At 37.0% G+C, this 21,451-nt stretch overlaps 1 protein-coding gene across 17 annotated transcripts in view; it reads right to left on the bottom strand.

The window, feature by feature from the left end:
- ptprub (protein tyrosine phosphatase receptor type Ub) overlaps positions 1-21,451 on the bottom strand; it is a 222,249-nt gene that overhangs the window by 12,687 nt on the left and 188,111 nt on the right. For 6 of the 17 annotated variants that reach the window (XM_079894983.1, XM_079894994.1, XM_079894992.1 and 3 more), the window contains 9 exons: positions 16,924-16,996; positions 16,551-16,627; positions 14,754-14,771; positions 11,070-11,106; positions 9,175-9,272; positions 7,111-7,227; positions 4,777-4,931; positions 3,725-3,860; positions 2,550-2,699 (listed from right to left, as the gene is read on the bottom strand). In XM_079894983.1, the coding sequence (XP_079751109.1) occupies positions 2,550-2,699; positions 3,725-3,860; positions 4,777-4,931; positions 7,111-7,227; positions 9,175-9,272; positions 11,070-11,106; positions 14,754-14,771; positions 16,551-16,627; positions 16,924-16,996 (861 nt within the window). The remainder of the gene's footprint in view (positions 1-2,549; positions 2,700-3,724; positions 3,861-4,776; positions 4,932-7,110; positions 7,228-9,174; positions 9,273-11,069; positions 11,107-14,753; positions 14,772-16,550; positions 16,628-16,923; positions 16,997-21,451) is intronic. The other 11 variants (XM_079894996.1, XM_079894998.1, XM_079894997.1 and 8 more) reach the window with 4 other exon arrangements.

The following is a 21,451-nucleotide window of genomic DNA, read 5'->3' as shown; positions in this document are numbered from 1 at the left end:
CTTCAAAAAACTTAACGAAAACTAGAAATGTTGGTCTTGGCAACTAATTTAAATAAAATAAGTTGAAGTTTTATTAAAAAGACTACAAATTTAAATAAAAAAATAAAGCTAAATAGAAATAGTAAATTTTTTTATAAAAATGACAAAATCACATTAAAAAAATTACTAAAATAAACTATATAAATAATACTAAAATAACTGTTCCAAATGCTCTTTTTGGACTGGGGAAGACATTTAGAGTTCTGGAAATACAAAATTGGATTCCTCATGATATAATAGGAGAAAAGAAAAACAGAAAATTTAAAAGAAAGCACAAAAAACAATGGAAGCAAGCTTTTTAGTAAGTAAATAAATAAATAATGTGATCACAAGTCACAATAAGAGATATACAGTCACAATTACAAGAAATAGTTACATTGTGAGAAATACAGTCACAACTGGGAGAAATTGAGCTGCATTTTTTTGATAAAGTAGCATTTTATTTTATTTTTACATATAAAGTCCCAATTATTAAATTGTTTTCACAATTATTCTTCTTTTCACACAAAGTAGGCACATTCTTTAAAAAAACATGAAAACCCAAAAGCGGAAGGAAGGAAGAAAGAAAGAGAGAAAGAAAGAAAGAAAGAAAGAAAGAAAGAAAGAAAGAAAGAAAGTTGAGGGAAAGTTGAGAGAAAACTAGAGTGATTCCTGCTGGCACATTGGTGATTATGAAGATTTCCATTATGCACTAATAGTATTGTGCATCTGGTGACTGCAGATGCGCCTTCAACTCCAACAACAGCTTTTGGATCTAGCTTTAAAACGCATTACATATGACTCCCCACACTGTTACTGCTATTACCAAACAAAATCGCAAAATCAGGCCAACCTCATAGTACATAATAAACACAGTTTCTATGAGCTCATTAAAGTCAGGAAAAAAATGGTGCTATTCAAACAGACACATGTACTGTTCTCCCTGTGCAAACCAAAGGGTAAAGAGATTTGCTGTTCTCTTCTAGAGCCAAGGAACATATAGCCATAATTCACAAGAAAAGATATAGTTGTGAAATAGATGTACAAATCCCATTATAATATCCTCCCTCAACACCTAAGAGTTACAGCAAAATCTACACCCTGTAATCCAAATCTGCATTTCTGTACATCCTTTTTTGAAAGCCTCAGCAAGAAATCGCTTACAATGAATACATTACAATTTACCTGAACGTAAAGTCAGAAAAATGCAATGTAGAGATAAGTGCAGGAAAGCAAGGATAGTTCAGCCTGCCTCCCTCTGAATCAATAAAAGTATTCTCAGCAACACATTTGGAATGGTATATTAAATAACCTTCACCGGCCTTTCGCTACCTGAGGATCTGTTGCAAAGTGAAACACAACTTAATACTGCTCCCAATGGAAGAGGAATGCAAGGTATTTCTTCTATTATTATATGTTTTGCACCACGATCTTTGTTATTTATGTTTGGCAGTCTAGTAAAACAATTATTGAATAAACCTCTGTAATCAATAGCCTCCTTACTGAAGAACCTTCACATTAGATGCCAGCATTTACAAATGAAAAATTCTGAGAAGTTTTGAAAGTGTTTCCAACATTCTGTAATGTATTACTGCTGTTTTCTCTAAATCATTGTGTTACTGTATGCGTGTAGGTGTAAATGCGCTACAGAATGTCGCCGCAGTCTGAGTTCCACAGTCTGGCCTTTGTTTTATAGTTGAAACGTTTATTTAAATATCCTTTGAATGTCTAGCCACACTCAAATACATTTATTCAACAGTATTGATCATTAATCTATGTGGCAGCGTATTTCACACTTTGTGTAGCTCAGCGTCTTGTTTGACTGCTGCTTTCAAACTTGCTTTGCTCCACTGAGCAAATTTACATTTACAGAACTTCATAGGAAGTTATATACTTATAGAGAAATTAGAAAGATGCCATTTCGCTTTTTTCAATTTATGGTGTTAATAATAGTAACTTTCAGAGCTCAAACTTCCTGCCCTGTTCAGGTCATTTATTGAAACTAATCTACAAAAAAACAAAAGGCTCCCAAAAGCATCATACTTCTGCTTAGTCACTTAAAATATAACTTAAGCATTATACGGAGGTATGAGGGGGGAAAAATGCCATCAAAACTTTTCTGAAGACAGTCACCTTCAGAGATACATTCATATACACCCACACCCCCAATTCAATATTTATATTTTTCAACCAAATTTTCAAGCATCACAAACAGTGCCTGTGTCTGGTACAGTATTTCCCTCCATAATATTTCCACGCAAATTACATTTTTGGAAATGATTGATCAATTTAGAGCAGTGTTTAGAGCAAAAAAAAAAAAAGGGTCGGTTCTGATTGATGGTTCCGGAACATCTCTATCTGTCGTCACTGAATGTGAAACTGCTTTGCGATGTGACACAATCACAGCCAATCAGAAGATATATAATGTTTTAAATGTACAGTCATGTGGGATTTTGGACCAATGAGATCTCACGATCATCAAAAAATTAGAAAATTCGAAAACAATATGAGAGAAGGAGAGAAACAAAGACCTGGAACTCCTCTCGAAGCTGTGAAGAGTTGCTCTGAGAATCCACCCGCAGCATCTCTTTGTAAGCCAGAGCGAACTCGTTCACAGGGATGGCCGTCTCCCCACACAAGCACGCCTCCAGGATGGCATCATGAATGAATATGTACTGCTCCTGTAGAGAGAGAGAGAGACCAAAGACATAGCTACATACTTTCTGTGGTAGACTAAATTCTGATTCAGACTGAACTGAAAGTGATGATGTCCGAGTGGGTGAGCCATTCCCTCTGTAATTATCCCATCCAGTTTGAGGCATTCATGTGGATTTGCTGTTGTGTGCATGGTTGGCAAGACATCAATGGATTAACGTGCATATAATCAGCCAGTCACAGTGACATGGAGGCACTGCTTCCTGTGGTTTTTCACCTTTATTTCGAATGAGCTCTAGCGAAGCCTCCCTCTGAAGCATTATCCACTGGTGTTGCTGTTGGACAGTGTACTTTCAAAAAAATGTTTACAACCAATTTGATCTAATATTTGATACTATTTGCTTTGTTTCGGTTTTGTTCTGTCGATTGTTTTTATCATCTGAATTTTTGCAGGAGGCCTTCACTGCCACCCTCGTCTCCTCTGAGAAAACGCCCTTGATAGATGAAGTGAGAAAAGATCAGAACAGGAACAAGGAGAATAGAAAAGAGAGGACTAGAGGAGAAAGAATGCATGAAAGATAAAGGACAATACAGGGTAAATAGATGCCAGTAGCCGAATTTGTTTAACCTCCGTGTTTGAACGCAAACTAAATTTGTGGCATGTTTCAAAGTGGGACTGCGAGTGTATACACCACTCTACATAAACAAACACTTGCGGATGGATTTAATTAAAGCATCTGGTAAATAATTACTAATGTTTTAAACAGTCAAATGACTGTGGGATTTACATAATAAAGTTTGGATATGTAAATTTCAGAACATCTAAGCAAATACACATGCCTCCGCACAGAGGACAGATGCAAGAGAGAAGTTTTTTTTGCATTTCCCACCTATCCATACACAATTTTCATAACATTCCAAAGCTAAACATTCTGAATATTCATAACACCCACAGAGCTTATGACTATGCAAATACAAGAGATGTCATTTGCTAAGTCTCCTGCCATGTCTGGGTATAGAGAGTTATGGGTAAACATGTGAGCATCTGCACCTCTGTCTGGATCATGTTGATTCGACGAGAGCAGAGGGTCTTCACACAGTTGTAGATGTCCACCACTCCTTCACACTCTGCCATGTCCAGCATCACGTCCAGCACGATATAGCAGCCGGTCCTGCCCGCCCCCACACTGAAGAGGAAGAACAAAAGACGGATAGTCAGATGTTTGTCAAAAATGATGACGTGGGACAGTGTTTTTTTCTTTGACTGGACATGAACCAAAAATCAAGCTGGTAAAGTTGAGGCAGTCCTGTTCGACCTGGCAGGATGTCAACGTCAAAGTCCAAGGTAACAACAGTTGACAGTAAACACTAACAAAAAAGTACCAAAAAATATTAAACCAGATGTTTAGACATGTCAATATCATGTTTTTTTATCCTGTAACATTATATTACCATGGCATTCTTTGAGATTCATTGGAGTATTTGAAAAAGACAGCACAAGCACACTTTTCAAGTAAAACATCTCACAAAAAAAAAAAAAAAGAAAAGAAAAGTTATTAAGAAATAAAGTTTGGGGTCAGTTAGATTTTTATTTAAATAAATTAGTACTTTTATTCAGAAAATACACAAAATGTTGATCAAAAGTCAGTAAAGACATCTATCATGCTACAAAAGCTTTCTATTTCAAATAAATGCTGCTCTTTTGAACTTCCTATTCAACAAAGAATCCTGAAAAAAGGCAATTTCCACAAAAAGCCAGCACAACTATTTTCAACATTGATAATAATAAAAAATATTTATTGAGCACCAAATCAGCATATTAGAATGATTTCTGAAGAATGAAGACGAGAGTAATGATGCTGAAAATTCTCCTTTACCATCACAGGAATGAATTACATTTGAAAATGTATTAAAATAGAAAACAGTTGTTTTAAATTGTAATACTATTTCACAATATTATTGCTTTCACTGTATTTTTGATCAAATAAATGCCTTGGTGATGTTTTAAATGGCAGTGCATACTGTTCAAAATCAAGATATATTTAGACACTTTCTGGTTGTCAAACATTAGCAGTTAATGTGATGAAATAAGGAACTCTATACCTGCAGTGGACCACCACAGGCCCCGCGTCGAGTGGCGTGGAGGTTTTGACCCGGCGAATAAAGGCTAGAAGACCCGTGGCGTGGTATGGGACTCCATGTTCAGGCCATGATGTAAAGTGAAACTGACACACTTCGTGTTTGGCGGAGTATCCCCTCTGAAAGACAAACATGCTCCACACTTGTATCTAATATCATATGTAATTCAATATCATTTTAGCTTTTGCCATTTGCAAGCAGCCTGAACCCGAATTGCCCATATGAGCATCTTGACTCAATGTGTCAGGCCATGTGCGCTAACAACCGGGCCACGGCTCCAACATACGCTTGTATGGTTTGTAGCTTTAGGTTACGAGTAGTGGAGATCACGATCAGGCACCTTTTAATTTTATGGCTCAAAAATCTGAGAGGACTCACTTCTAGAGTTTGTATACCTCATGGCTCAAAGATAGGATTCTGTGAGATGCGGATGCTGAGGTACTGTCTTGGAATAAGTCTAGAGGAACACCAAACTAATGAAGAGATAAGGAAGCAAGCAAAAGTAATACCAATACAAGATCTGATGAGGAAAAGAAGGCTACGGTGGTTTGGACACGTGTGCCGGAGAGACGAAGAGGTGGACATAAGGAGAGCCGTGGAGACGAAAGGAGGAAAGAGAAAGAGGGGAAGGCCGAAGCACCGCTGGAAAGACATCATCAAGACAGACATGGAGAGGTGTGGCTTAGAGAAGGAAGATACAGACGATCGTGACAGATGGAGGTGTCTGGTTGAGACGAAGATCAGGCAGAAACCCGCTACCCGAAAGGAGAGAAGCAGCGAAAGGCGACAAAGGTGACAAATGGCTCAAAGACACCTAAGAGAAACCCAGATGAATTAGCAAAAGCCACAGTAAAATAAACACACAGCTCTGTGGTTCCACTCGGGGGAGGTTCGCATGTCTACTTGACAGGCCACTAAGACACATCCTATTACTGCATCCCAGTTGCTCGTCTGTTTGGATACACGCAAGGAGCGCTCCACCCAAAAGCCTGTCTGATGGTTATGTGGAGCTTTCCCCACCATTCGACAAGCACACAGAAGCACATTGTTCCACCCACAGCCCGTGTTTGATTGACAGGGCCGAGGCAAGCACAAAACTCACATCTAAGGCTGGTGACGGAATTGCGCCTCCACAGGGCAGCAAAGAGGATGATAAGAGAAGACAGGGAGGTGAGGTGGAAGAGGTTAAATTCAGCTAATTTCAGTAAACGCACCCACATTTAGCCCATTGTATCACAGAGAGAGAGAGAGCGATAATGAGAGAGAGAGAGAAAGAGATGCTTTAGTTAATGTGCCTGCCATAAAAGCGTTCTGAGATGAGGCAGCTCTAATCCTCGAACAGACAGCTCGTGGGTCTCTGCTGGGTATCAGGCGCTTCTCTCCATTTCATTTAAAGGGCTGTCACTCCAAATTCTCCCCTAACACACACACACACACACACAAAAAGAGTACACACACAATTCGCGTTCTACCCTAATCCTAGCAAAGAGCCAATGTATATCAGCATAGCAACACATACTAATTAGAACGGCCAGGAATACTTGATTCTGATTGGTCAATAATGGCATTCTTAAGGCCCGCTCACACCCAAGGATGAGAACTATAAAGATAACTATAACGATAATTATATTAGCATCCACACCAATGGACGATATTGTTATGTTTATCATAAGTGCACTGCAGTTTTCTCATCTGCCACTTTAAATGCTCGAGCTCTTTAAAGCAGGATGGATTCTGATTGGCTGTCACCAGCTGTAAAAAGTTGTTTTGAATGGGATTCTAATGATTTAATTCCTCTGTGCCATTATCGTTATAGTCGTGGTATGGATTCTGCTATTCTTATAAACTTAGAATGTACAGATGATAAAAGAAAAAGTTTTCTGATAATTTCATGTCTCTCATATCATAAGGCTCTTTCTTTTCATATAACAAAATTATTTTAAAATCAATAATTCATGTGCATTTATTTATTTATTTGGTGTGCATGTGAGAGTGTAATAAGCAGGGTAATGTGGAGTAACGTGATACGAGATATGCAATGCGAGACCTGATCACCCTGTCTGTTTTCATTTAGCCATAACGGCCTGTGCTGACTGTACATTAATCAGTGCATAGCAGATCGCATCATATCAAATGGCAAAGCAAATCACACAAGCTTCTCTGAGAAACGAGAGCATGTTGGAGCCGTGGCTTAGAGGCTCTGACACACTGAGCAGCGTCGCTCATGCGGGAGATGCAACCCTTCTTTTCCCCATCATTTCCCGTCCTGTCTCTAGAGGAAAAGAAACGGTCTCGTACCCGCTCCAGGGCAAAAGTTCGCACTGTATACTCCGCCAGAGTTTCCGTCTTCAGCAGCGTGATCTTTATGTCACCGTACATCTCTGACTCATCTGGCCAATACTTACAGCATTTCACCTGAAAGACAAACCAACAAACTAAGGTCAGAAAACACTATGAAGCATGTCATTACATAAGTTTCATAATTCTTCCTTGTATGAGTATGAAAGTGTTTAAGACAGATGTTCTAACAGCTTAGCGGAATAAAACTTCACTAGCAATAACGGTATTAGAGTTAGAAAATTTGATTCATTTTCATGTATCAGTTCAAACTGTCTGTTTACCATTGACCAAAAATTTTCAAAATATCTGCATGGCCTTTTTTCATATGTTAAAATGTTTTATTACAAATATATGAAGGAAAATAATCAAATTTAATTATTTGAATTAATTTAATGAAATACTACATAGAAAACAAACCTTGATTCTTTTTTTATTTTTTTTATTAGATTTGTGGTAATGTTTTACTTCTTGCATATACTTTAACACTTTGAATACACTTGGCTAAAATAGGTGTTTGTTAAATATTAACAGTTATGATTAAATAAAATTATTTACAATCTGATTTACCTTAAGACATTTCAGAGCAAATACATATATAGATATGCATATTGAATATTTTCAAAAGGATAAAAAATAAATAATGTTCTCTCAGTTAAAGAGTCTCTCCTTGTGTACTGTAAACTGGGTTATTTCTGCATGCTTATTATGCTTATTATTGTTACACAAACCGTTAAGACTTGCTGTCAGACCTAAACCATCTTCTATTTATCCCTGCTGTTCATAGCTTTTATCATAACGTGGGAAAGTGTATTCTTCATAATAGAGCCCCGATTTCATAAGAGGGCAGGGTCGGGCCGTTAAGAGGACTGTTGTCAGCAGACGCTGTTTCCGAAGCACTGAAGGGGCGATGCAGGTGTGGAGAGGAAAATGAAAGAGGAAATTATGTCGGAGGATGAAATAGAGGTGGTTTAAAAAGGCTGGAACGTGTGGGCCACAAAGCAAGGGAGCAGAACGCATTACATGAGAGTGGGAATTATGACTGAACGAAAGATACTTCAAATCTTATTTTAAGTTAACAAAAATACAGACATATATATTTGACAAAAGCATGTGATAATGGCACTGTACTGTGGTGATACCATAGTACAGTGAAGGTATATGATATATACCATATTGCCTCCACTAACAAAAAGTATCATGACATACTTTGGATTTCTGGACCTGTATAATTATTTTCAGATATTAAAATACTACACCATTTTGTCTAAACACTGAAATAAACACTGAAAAGTTAAATCAATAAATTTAAATGCTAAGTGAACAGGCATCACAGCATTATAAAGTACTGTAAGAAAATGGATTTCCATTATTAGGTTTGAGATTATATTTAACTTAATAAATTATTAGGTTTACATTAAGTGAGTGTTAGATGAAGTGCATGTTTGAAATGTAAAAATAGTGAAAATAAGCATGCACAATGGAATATCCAAAATCAACCATTTCAATAAATACATAAAAAAAAACTCAGAAACCAGCTGATATGTGTACCTATATAGTACCGATATATGCATAAGTGCTTCTCTACATGACACTGCAAATTTTACAGAACATGAATATGGTAATCATTCAATACCATAGTATATATTATAGCAATATGGTAATATCATAACTGAACCATGCATAGATGATTATCATATTCATATAGCATGGTATTTACATGATACTCCAAGGTACTCCAAATGTCCAAAAAAAACAATATTTCTATGGTACAGTGTTAAATGGTAATTCTTGTGCATACAGTAATAATCAAATATAAAACATAATATTTCCAAACATAGCTGATGAATGGGAAGTGATGTTAAAATCAATTTACATATGTTCAAGCACACATAAAAGTCACAGACTCACAAATACACAAACATTTCAAAGTGATGGTCGAATGAAATGTGTAGGGTTGTTGTGAACGGGGAGTGTCTTTAGTTCATGGGTTAGTGTGCAGATGAGGAAGGATCTAGAACATACCCTGCCCACCTCCACTAGCTTGGTGATCATGACGATACTAAAGCAGTTCTCTTGCCAAACCATCCTCCAAAAATCATACACTGTCTCCTGCTTGGGCCCTGCAAACAAACACACATACACACACACACATTAAATAAAATGGCAGCCAATGCTCCAGACAGCGGGTTTAATTTACCAAGTGTCATTGCATGTTATAAGGCAGTTCAGTAATCCAGAGCCTCACAGAGAGTAATTCAATAGCAGGCATTTCTGGCGAATAGAACCGTTTTTAACCCCAGCAGGAAGTGGCTCTCTGATAGAAAAAGCTAATTTCTATCATCAATTGAGTCTGCCTCGAAATTCAATAAGGGGGAAAGACAGACAAACCACAAACATGTATAATGATTTATTTATGGGAGATCTGAAACGATGAGAGAAGAGGGTGACCTTGTTGTAATAGAGCTGAGGAAAGGAATAGGGTTTTTTTCTGCCACAGTGGGGGACTTTCCATTGACTTCTATTGTTTTAAACTGAGCTACAGAAAGTTTTTTGCATGTTGAGATTTTAAAGTGCTTCTATTATGGTTTTCGAATATTACCTTTCAAATTTTTGCCTCCTAAAGAAATAATTGATTCTAAACTGCCGAAAAGACTAGTCCAGCCTCACTTCTGTAAAATATCTACGTCGGTTTGTAACAAATTTGCATAATACCAGCCCATGGTCTTCATTGGCTGCCTGTGAACAACGTCTACTTGGTACTTTAACCCGCCCTCAAACATTTTAGTGTTGTCGACATGTCGAGAAGAAGCGATTTTCTGCGCTGCAAATCCACTTTGGATGCACTGAGAGTGAGGAATCAGACTGGAATTGATGCGGTAAAACGGACACCATTATTACTGTTTGTATCACTGTGTATACAAGCACTGAGGAAGCTGAAATTAGTAATGGCCGTTTCATTTCCAACATGCACTGTAAGCGGTAGACCAATTGCAACAGACTGGGCTAACTGACCAATCAGAGCAGAGGAAGACTTAATCCTTTACAGAGCCATTTCAGGCACTGTGAGAAAAGAGGTGATGCTGCAAAGTATATTATGAGAAAATTAAAGTGTTTTTTTTTAGTTTTTTTTTTTTACCTGGGATGCATGCAAACTGTAGGAGACAAAATTATAAATGTTTAGCATAATAGGGTCACTTTAAGTATTACATTATTATGTTCATGAAGCCCGATTTCCTAGTAGGGACTGTTAGCTGAAGCCCAAATTAGGTGATTTCATCTTTTACTATCTTTGTATGGACATTTGGTTACCACAGTATAAGCAAACTGCCTTTTTTTAGTTTTAAATATAAATATAATAAATAGAGAGATTTTTATGGTTAAAACAAGAGAAAAAATTTCCATAAGGTAACGATAAATAAATAAAAAAGCATTTTATCCAGATGTTTAAATATTATTATTCAAGAACAAGACCAAAATATTTTACGAAAATGATTGCAGTGAACACAATCTGAGACTCCTCTCCACCCAAGGTCCTGTAGTCATTGTGCTGGTGGTTTTGATGGGGATTTTGGGTAAGACGACAGCAGGTGGTAATCCCAATTTTGCTGCAGCATCTCGATTCACACACCTCTATAATTTCCTGGATCAGAACTCATTAGATTCCATCTGGAAAGATCTCTGTTTTCTCAAGGTGTCAGTCTCACACACACACACACACACAAACCCAAAGGCTCAGACTGAAGAGAGAAAAGAGGCTCTCCCTCTTGGGAATGAACACTGCCAGACAGAACTAAATCAAAACACACACACACACACACACACACACACACACACACACACACACACACACACACACACACACACACACACACACACACCCATCTATTCACAAGTCCTGTCCAGACAAAGATACTCACCCTGAGTGGCGATGAAGTGGTTGGATCGATGGTAACCCTAAAAGAAAGAGAGAGAGATGACGTGCTGTGTAAGCCATTTTTGTCCTAGAAACATCACTTGTGTGAATCTCACTCCTCTTAGAGAACAAATATTCCAAATATTTACATATTCTAGCTGTCCAGTTCAAAAGCCTCTCAAAATCAACCGTGATTGATTTACTCTGTTAGCAGAACTGTTTGTTGAAAACGATCGCAACATGACGACCTCCATGAGAAGATCTACTCCAGGGGTGTCCAATCCTACTCATGGAGGTCCACTGTCCTGCAGAGTTTAGCTCCAACCCCAACTAAACACCCCTGAACCAGCTAATCAAGGTCTTACTAGGCATGCTAGAAACTTCCAGGCAGGAGTGTTGAGGCAAGTTGGAGCTAAACTCTGCAGGACAGTGGCCCTCCAGGACCGGGTTTGGACACCCTTGATCTACTCTATGTAAAATAAATATTTTTTTCTTAGGCTACTAACGACTAATGACTGCAGTCTTCATCTTATGTAGGTGTGCATGATTGTACATTAGGACTATCAATTGATTAAAAAACATTAATCTAGATTAATCAAAATTTCTTTTTGGTTCCAGTATGTGTTATAATGTAAAATGCATTAACAGAATTAAAAAAACAGATGCATTAAGCATGATAAATTAATTTCATATGTTAAAACATGAACTTTAACAGTCCAATAGTGTATATTTCTCTACTATATACTACTAGTAATATTAATTTCTTTAGGGGTAAACATATTTTAATAAGGAAAAAATTACTGATTGCATCTTTAAGCTACAGTCAAGATTTGTAATTAGCTACACTACATAAGTTACAAATAAAAGGTAGCTACATTGAAGATATTTAAAAAGGCTTTTTTTTTTTCCTGTAATTAAATAATTATATTATATGATTAAAGTTTTTTTTTTTTTAAGCCTGGAACAGAAAATGAGGATCTAAATTAGGATGACAGCAACTCTAAACACATAAATCTAAACCACAACTAAACAAATAAACCACTGAAATTAACCATTCGAATGGACTGATTCGCTAAAATGAATCTGACCTCTCAACACTACTCAAGTATTTCTAAGGAGAGTGTGTTTAAATTTTGACAACATAACTCACTGACATGCAAGTCCATTTTGCGGGACTTAGGGGAAAAGCTACTTTATTCCGAAAACTGAAAGCAAACGAAAAAATGTAGTCAGGTTAGTAGTGTTTGTAGACTTGTTGGAGAGTAACAAAGAACAAACAAACAAACAAAAAGGCTTCTGCTACAAAAGTAATAGTCATTTGCCCAAACATAAAACTCATCATGGAGGACATCACCTCCCAACACAATTCCTCCAACTCATGTTTGAAAGAAACTCTAGGAACGTCTCAAAACATGCAATTTACTCATCAAAGCTAAGCCTTTTCAAAGAACTACCTGGAGATGCTCCCAAAAACTGGATCTGTTTTCATTAAACAGATATTAGCAGAATAATAGAGACATGTTCTTTATTGTTGCTGAGCATTTGCTGCTCCATTTAGAAAACTGCAGACGCCCACTACATTTTAGATTGGGCCAAGCTATTTCCTGAACACTGTACAAACAAACATAGAAACAGACACACAGTAGATGGAAAAAGAAATAGTGGGGGATGTTTGTTCCACATAGAAAGGATTCATCACTCTATGGGGTTCACAGGGGATGCAGGGAAAAACGTTTGGAAGATAACTGTGGTCCAAAAGAGCTTTGTAATGCTGATTCATAAAGTAGTAGCATGATTTTCTATTACTTACTCAAAGGGGTTTCAAATATGTTTAATGCCAGGGACCCCAAATACGAAGACCTCCTTGTCAAAGACTCCCCCCATAAAGGCAGCTATCTATAAATATTAATTTATACTGTGTGAGCTTGCAGTTAATCTCATGATTTCCAACCTTAGAACGTAGAATGAAATATTACATTTTGCAAATCCAAAAAGCCTTCCCTCGGAGCCTCGCTTTTATTCACAACAAATTAAACACAGCAAATACTATAGTCTTATGTATGTCTCTATATAAATCTCCAAATCTAAGACAACCATGACCAAAGAGCACAGGTCAGCCATATAGGTATTAAAAATAAATAAACGAAGGTGCAGTACATTCCACAGCAGTGCAACAGGATTTATAGCGCACTAACAGTGACCGTCCCGCTGGAGAAAATGTGAGGTACATGTCTTGCTCAAGGACACATAGCGATAGGGAATCTCAGTAATGATTCAGTTCACAGGTCGCCCTATCTGCCATCAAATTCGTGATGATCATATCACAAGCCCAAAGCTGCAACTGCACCAAACCACTGTGGCTGAAATGCAGCTTTAGTACGATTTATCAAGATAATGATACATCGTGCCTAAAGTTATATATTTAATGGTTGATTTGAAAATAGAAGGAAAGTTTACAGGACACAGAAGCTCATTAAAGGGAGGAAAACAAACAAACAAAAATAATAAAAAAGGCTTCACGCAACACTTTACAACACTTAGCAACTTAAAACTCAGAAATAACACTATTAATGCACAGCATAAAAAGCTCAAGAGATCAAAATGCTTTCTCCAAAGGTCTCTGTGACTGCTAATATTTTATAATAACTTTCGAAAAAATGATCTTTTAATATATGATCTTACATATGTATAATAAACGCTGATTTATATTCTCATATGTTCATATTAAAAAATGCGCAGCTCCTCATCTGTTGTTTAATAATTATATAATTTTATTATGAAAGTTATTATGAAGTGTCACCCTGCTCTTTTTCATACATATGCCATCAGTAATAAGAGCTCTGCTGAAAATAATAATTATAAAACACTGGCTTAAAGCAGCCTCAGGTGGTTTGCCGGTCTTAACTGGTTCGATCTGGTCTAGCTGGTCTCCCAGCCGAGTGGTCAGATGGTCTTCTAGACCACAAGCTGACAAGTTCCACAAACTCTTCTAAAAACCAGCAAACCTGCTTTTTCGTTCAATTTGAAAGGTGGAATCTATTTGAGTGTGGGCTGCTTGTCTATTCTTCTAAAAGTTTGACTTCCTGTCAGTTACTAACATATTTTGTCATCAATGTTAAAGATAAAGTTAGAGTCTGCTAAAGTTCAGGTGCAATTCAGTAGTCTCTCAAGCTTTGATGGCCAAACAAAATCTGGATTTAAAGGGGTTTTGGGCACTTTTCAACTGGTCAGGTTGGGAGACTGACCTCCACCTGAGCACCAGCTTGGCCAAGATAAGAGACAACCTTAAACCAGCTAAGACCAGCAACCCCCTTAGGCTGGTTTAGGTTTTTTCCCCCCAGCAACTATCCTAGACTAACCCCCTGACCTCTGACCCCTCTCGCCACCTGTGTTTTTGAAAAAGAGCGGAAGTGGAAATGTGAAAAGATGATTTTTTTGTTCTAAAGTGAAACTGAAAACTAGGTACCCGTAAGAAATAAATCAAAGAAATGTAACAGATGGAGCCTGAAAGTTTTTTGCGTTCACTTTTATGGACGAATATAAAGGAGATCTGTGTCACGGAGCCACTCTTCCTTAAGTTTAAGTAATCCAAACAGAGCAACGCCATGACACAAAAAAAGAGATCTATGGGGGGAACAGAGGGAAAGAAACCAGAGAGAAAGAAAAGAAAGAGCAGCGAAGTACTTACTTCCCTGTTTATCCGAATCTACAGGGTCCAAAGTCGAAGATGTGGGGAAGGGGGGTAGAAAAAGACAAGACAGACTCTAGTTAATGAGAGGCTGAAAAGAGCTAGAGGATTAACAGATCACAGACAGAAAGAGAGAGAATTAGAGGAAGAAAGAAAGAGAGACTTGTGTTAGCTGGCTAAGCTTCACGTCGGGGAAAGACACTTAAAATGGAGGCATACATTTTGGATGTGAAGGTGGGCAAATCTTTGCAGACTAACCTTAAAGTGTGATGTGTGTTATTTCTGTTCCTCAAGCGCCATCAAAAAGAATCGAAAAAATAATAATTGCTTTCAAAAAGGCTTCCTGAACACTCCCTGTCTCTGCCATTGGTTGGACAAACTGATAGCCACGCCCCCAAAATCACTCCAGTGGTTGAATCAGTGTTGCTATGTGGGGCTGGTTGAAATGTTCAAACAACAGAATGTTTTGAAATTGTCTTTACACTTCTCAGGGAAATTAAACAAATGGCTAGGCTTTTAGGCTAGGAAAGTATTTTAACAGAGAAAAAATGCACACTTCTCATTTAAATTGCTCATTTATTCTTGTATAAGCTAGTTCCTTTATTGGGCTGATTCAAGAGATACTCAGAAGGAACGGACAGAAATGAAAAGGAGTAAACACATTAAACAACAGAGCTGCACTCACTTTAATATGTTCCCTAATAGCCTCTACTTACTGCCAGTTTACAAGAACACTAAAAAGAAGCATCCTTTCATTATAGGTCCTTTCTTGACTTTTTTGTGCTTTTCTACTCAAGGACAAAATAAAAATGGGACAAAAAACAACAAAAAAAACTAAATTCTTGTTAAATTAGCCTATGCCCTGTTTTGCTCCTGTATATTGGTTTATACTGAAACACTGGAATTCCAAGGTATTTCAAGATTAATTGATATTATGGCCAATCATGAAAGATTTGGAGGAGAAAAATAACAAAATACCCCAATATTGTATATAATTACATCTATGTGTCTTGACTCATGGCTATTCATCCTCTTCCAATTTCTTTCAAATCACTCAGTGCTACACATACGTACAGCATTCCTTTCAGAATAAACAACATAATCCAGCAAATCACTTGCTGTATCTAAGGTCCAAACAGTCAAGGTGAGGAAATCGCAAGGATTTAGAGTGAGTTTTGATCCAAAAACTTTTTAAAAAGCGATAGTTCACCCAAAACCGAAAAGGTATTCTCATTTTCAAAATTCATCCAATTTTTTTCCCCCAGAAGAAAGTTGTACAGGTTTGGAGCGGAAATGATAACGGAATTTTCATTTATGGGTGAATTATCAGTTCAAGCAAATACGTGGAGAGGGTCCCATGAAGAGAGGGTGGTCATTTCCAACCTGGTGCATTCTGGGCCAGCTCTGAAAAGCAGGTTTAAAGAGGGCAAGGTTTCAGCTGGTATGGCTGACCATCCGTGTCCACCTGCCTCTTTATTAAAGGGGAAACCGGATACAAAGTGACCCTAAAACCCTTTGCCACACATGTTAGTAGGCTACGCTTCATATCTGACCACATTCTCTCCAAAATCATTTGGGAGGTCAGATACACAAGGACAAAAATAACAAGCCTCACCCACCACAAAAAGGACAGTTAGAGGCCTAAAAAGTTTTCTTATCAAACCTGATATGATGATATGCCACATATGGTGAGAGTGTCCACAGATATTGAATAAAGTCCAGGGGAGCTACATAATAACAGAAACAGTGTGAATGATTGCGAGTCTGGCTGAAGAGAGTATGTGACTGCTGACTTACATCAATGTAATTGGCGTTGATATAGTCGGAGTTGGGATCACCGAGCAGCGGGTGCAATTTCACCCTGTGACGGTCATCTGAAACACAAACACAAACACAATCACATGAGCTCACTTTGGGGTCAAGTCACTAAACAGCTGCATTACTTTTGTGCAGTAAACAAGTCTCCTTTCAATGCAAATTAGGTTTATTACAGGAAATTTGTTGGCATGTTAAAGCTGTTATCTGATTTACAAAGTTCCTTCAGTAAAATGGGTCCTATAACACCACAGATAGAATGTGCAATGCCATACAAACTGAAAAATTCTAAAGGCATTACTCTTCAATCATGATGTTTTTTATAAGCAAGCAAAGACTGAAAAAATGGACTCACAACCCATCAGGGTATCGTTTCTTCCCTTAGTTTTATCCTTCTTCTTATTGATATCCCAGCCATCAAAGAAGCTCTACAAATAAATAATCAAATAAAAAGAAAGAGAGAGAAAGAAAGATCATTTCTGTAAGTTGTGAGAGATAATCACAGTATTCTTAGATTTTGTTTGAAATAAATGTTATTAAAAGACAAATTTTGACATAAATAGCATTTAGACCAGAGAGACTGGATTGCTTTGCAACCCTCAACATTTTTATTTTCTGATATTACATTAAGCTAAATTAAATACAATTTCACTTTCACGAAGGATAAATATGATTTCATGGTTCTGTTGAACATAAAAGGAGGTCATTTAAAAAAAAAAAAAAAGTATGTTAACACTTGATTTATTATGTGCAACTGCATATATTACTGAAAAGAGATGAAAATATTACATTACACAGTGGACAGCAGGTAAGGGGAAACGGAATATTGAATCAGGTAGACCAAAACATTTCTAAATTAATTGATTTGCATCCTCATCTTGTTTCAGATTCTCAGATGCTCCCAAACCCTGACCATCAAATCTGGCAATGAAATATAAATGTCAATAGAAGCAACATTTTTACATCAAACTAGGTTTACTAGGTGTAAGCACTTCTTAGACTGCCAATTCTAGTGAACTAAAACAGGACAGAAATGTATATATATGTTTGGGAAAGTTCCGTTTAAAAGTAATGCATTACAATATTGTTACTCCCTAAAAAAATGACTAATTTCATTACTTAGTTACTTTTTATGTAAAGTAATGAGCTATATTACTTTTGCGTTACTTTTTCTTACCTGGGCTTTCTGTTTTTTTGTTTTGTTTTTTTTTTAAATAAAAAAAGTTATATTTTGGCAGAAGTAAAGGCCGTTATCCACCAAAAGTGAAATGAATAAGCCTCAGGCTGAAGGAAATGCAAATTCAAACCTGTGATGTTTATATAGTAATTTTTGCTTATTAGTATGGTTGAATTGGTTAATCAAAGGTCAACAACAAAGACATTACTTAATAAATTGAGATTAATTGCAGGTTTGCGTAATATTCTGAGTTTGCATTTCACAATTTATTCATTTCGAGGAATACTGAATCTGTTTTTGTGGAAATGAGATGAGTAAATGCATGCTCACATTTAATCTAGAACTACAATAACCATCAGGTTTACACAACGCACAAAACAAAACTGCTCTCTGATTTCTATCAACATGTGGACAGGAGACCTGTCAGTCAAGAAAACAAAGTAACTGGCGTTACTTTTTTGAAAAAGTAACTCAGATATTTTTTGTAAATTTCAAAGTAATGCATTACTTTACTAGTTACTTGAAAAAAGTAATCTGACTACATACAGTAACTCGCATTAGCAGGTGGACAAAGTACACAACTTCCTTACTTGAGTGAAAGTACAGATACTACTGGTCAAATAGTACTCCGTTACAAGTAAAAGTTGTAAAGACCGATTTTTTACTTAAGTAAAAGTACAGAAGTACTTGTTTTTAATGGTACTTAAGTATCAAAAGTAAAAAGTAAATGTCAATGCATTGTTTTATTATTGTTGCATTGTTGTATCATGTAATACTTACAGAACCTTATGCCTCTGAATCTATGCCTGCCTACCTACCCTCATATCAACATCAAATTTATTTCTAGAACACAGTTCCAGTAGTGGGATTGAATGTGAGATTGAATAAGTGCACTCAATAACGTCCACAGTGGTTTCGGACACCCAAATGGCTGTTCCCTCAGATAGCGCCCTATTTAAAGTTTTTTGGCTTTTAGCCTTACTGTTATCTATAAGCTAGTGTGCTCCAAAACAATGACACAATTCGCATTTAGAAGACCAAACCCAACATTGAAAATGAAAATCAGGTTGATGTCAGAAACCTACATCAGTCGGGTTCTGACATCAACCTGACTTTCATTTCCAACCAAAATGCAACCCCTGCAACCAAAATCATCTCCTGACTGACGTTACTTTCTACTCAAGGACCTTGACAGAATGTTGTGGAGTAAAAAGTACGATATTTGTCTTTCAAATGTAGTGAAGTTAAAGTGAAAAGTTTCCAGAAAAAAATAATACTCAAGCAAAGTACAGATACTCAAAAAGTGTACTTACAGTAAGTACAGTACTCAAGTAAATGTACTTTGTTACTGTCCACCTCTGCTTGTAATGCGTTACTTCAAACACTGTACAAACAAGTGTGTGTGTGATTCTTACACAGTGACCTCAAAAAAGTACATGGAGAAGTACTTTGCATTACAAAAATGCCACTTGATATATTTTAAGGAAATACAACACAAGCACAATGTTGAAGCAAACCATTTCTCAATATATATATTAAGATTCACATTATAAAACAATACATATATTGTTGAAAAACTTTTTTTTTTTTTTTTTGCACTTTGCTTGTAGGACAGACCTCTACTCTCTCTTTTCCACAATCTAAACTAAATATCCTGACAATAAGCACTGATCAATGGACTGTACTTGTGGTCCGCGGGGAAATAAAGCTTATGAAACCCAGCCGGTACATTTGTGTTCCCTCTCAAACTCTGTGTCTCTTCTTTTCCGCTTATGAAGCACAAAGACACTGACCTCAAACACACACACACACAGTGTCACTGCGTATTGATTTTTGAGCTGAATCTGTTTCACACTGAGGAGAGAGTTTAATGAGTCCACAAGCTGAGCTCTAGAGAGGTAGACCAGTGGCAGAACTCTGATTGCGTGGAGGGATGTTTTGTCTCGTAGCTCTGTGGACAACAACAGTTAGAGGAGAGTCAACAGTTCACAAGAGTGTGACGGCGAGAGAAGATGCTCAAGCCGCATTCTGAGGAGAGAAAATTAGCCACGGAGGAAGGGATAGAGGGAGGAAAAGAGATAGCAGTGTATGTGCTCTTTGTGCAGTAATGCTGAGGGGCTATATGACCTCCACTTTCATCTCAATAACTGCTCCTTCTATAGTCCATGGGGGAGAGATGCGAACCTATCCGTGAAGAATGACTCAAACTTGCTTTTACATAGCGTTCTGAAAGTTAGCTAAGTTTTGCTATGTAATGTATAATGCATCAAGGTTCTTTGTGAACTGCTCATTTACATATACTCTTACTACATATTAGCCTGGGAAAACCCAGACAACTTCCGGCAAATTTAGATTTGCTCTGCAGGTAGTCTGGCAAAGAGCTCATTCAAGCCCATTTCCTTGCCGTCGAAATCGCGGCACCAATCAGAAACGTTGAGGCGGGCTTTACACGATGACGATCGCTCTGATTGGTTTTAGGTCTAGCCTATCCAATTGCGCCCAGAGGCATTTGAGCGACGTCCACTCCGTTGGTGAAGCACCAACTTTTAAATGCATTATTATATTCCAATTGCAAACACATGAGGACAGTCTCCATGAAAGACCCACTGGCAGATGAACGTGCTACTACATTTCTCTCCGAAACGGTAGGAAATTACAATTAGATTTAATAGAGGATTTTAACTGTGACAAGATGATTGACAGGGCAGTTTACGTGACAGGATGCACGCGACAGATCCGTCCGATAAAGATGACGAAGTAGTATGTCCCAAAGCTTGCCTACTTTTTTGCTACACATTCAAAATTAAATACATTTTCTTCACAAAAAGAGTACATACTTTTATGGCGTAGTGTAACTTAGGCAAATTGGGACGCAGCATATGTCTTTACACGATGCCGATCGCTCTGATTGGTTTTAGGAGTTTTAGGTCTATCCAATTGCGCCCAGAGGCATTTGAGCGACGTCCGTTGGTGACGTCCCTTTGGAAATGAGTTATTAAAGAAGCTTTGCCAGACCATAACTCAGTTACTACTGAGAATGGTCTGGTTTTAACCAGGCTAACTACATATACAACATATACTCATCACTTTACGTCAGTTTGGTTTTTGTTAACTAAAAATAACATTTAAAAATTGTGTTCGATAATTGTAATAAAATGGAAATAAAATAAATTGGAAATACTACATGAAAAACAAGTAACTTAAATATGTTAAAGTAAACAAAAAATACTAAAATGAAAACAAATTAAAGCTATATAGAAATATAATATAAAAACTGATAAAAACTACATAACAAAATTATTTAAAATAATATAAAAATGAAAAATGAAAATATAAAAATAAAAGCTAATTCAAATTATAAATAGATTCGATGCAGAGGCTTGTTTTTAAAGGTCTGCAGTGAGTTCTGGAGACATCTGTTTGCACCGACAGCCCCCTCCATTAAGAAAATGGCAGCGCCCAGATAAGCAACACTAAATCCCTAGCATATTTAAATTAATCAGAAAACCTGTAGTGGCAGCTAAGAAAGATTTAGATGATTCTGACAGAAACCTCTTGCTCAACCGTTTTCAAAGATATGCTATCAAAGCCTAACTAGCCCGATAGATGTGGTGGTTTCCTCTGAAATAAAACTCAAAACTGCTATTTAAGGAACAGTTACTTAAATAACTCAATATTTTAAATCAATGATTGTAAAGATACTTCT

The sequence above is a fragment of the Squalius cephalus genome, assembly GCF_949319135.1.
Source record: "Squalius cephalus genome assembly, chromosome: 15".
NCBI classification, from domain to species: Eukaryota; Metazoa; Chordata; class Actinopteri; order Cypriniformes; family Leuciscidae; genus Squalius; species Squalius cephalus.
This window is presented reverse-complemented; position numbering and strand designations above follow the sequence as displayed.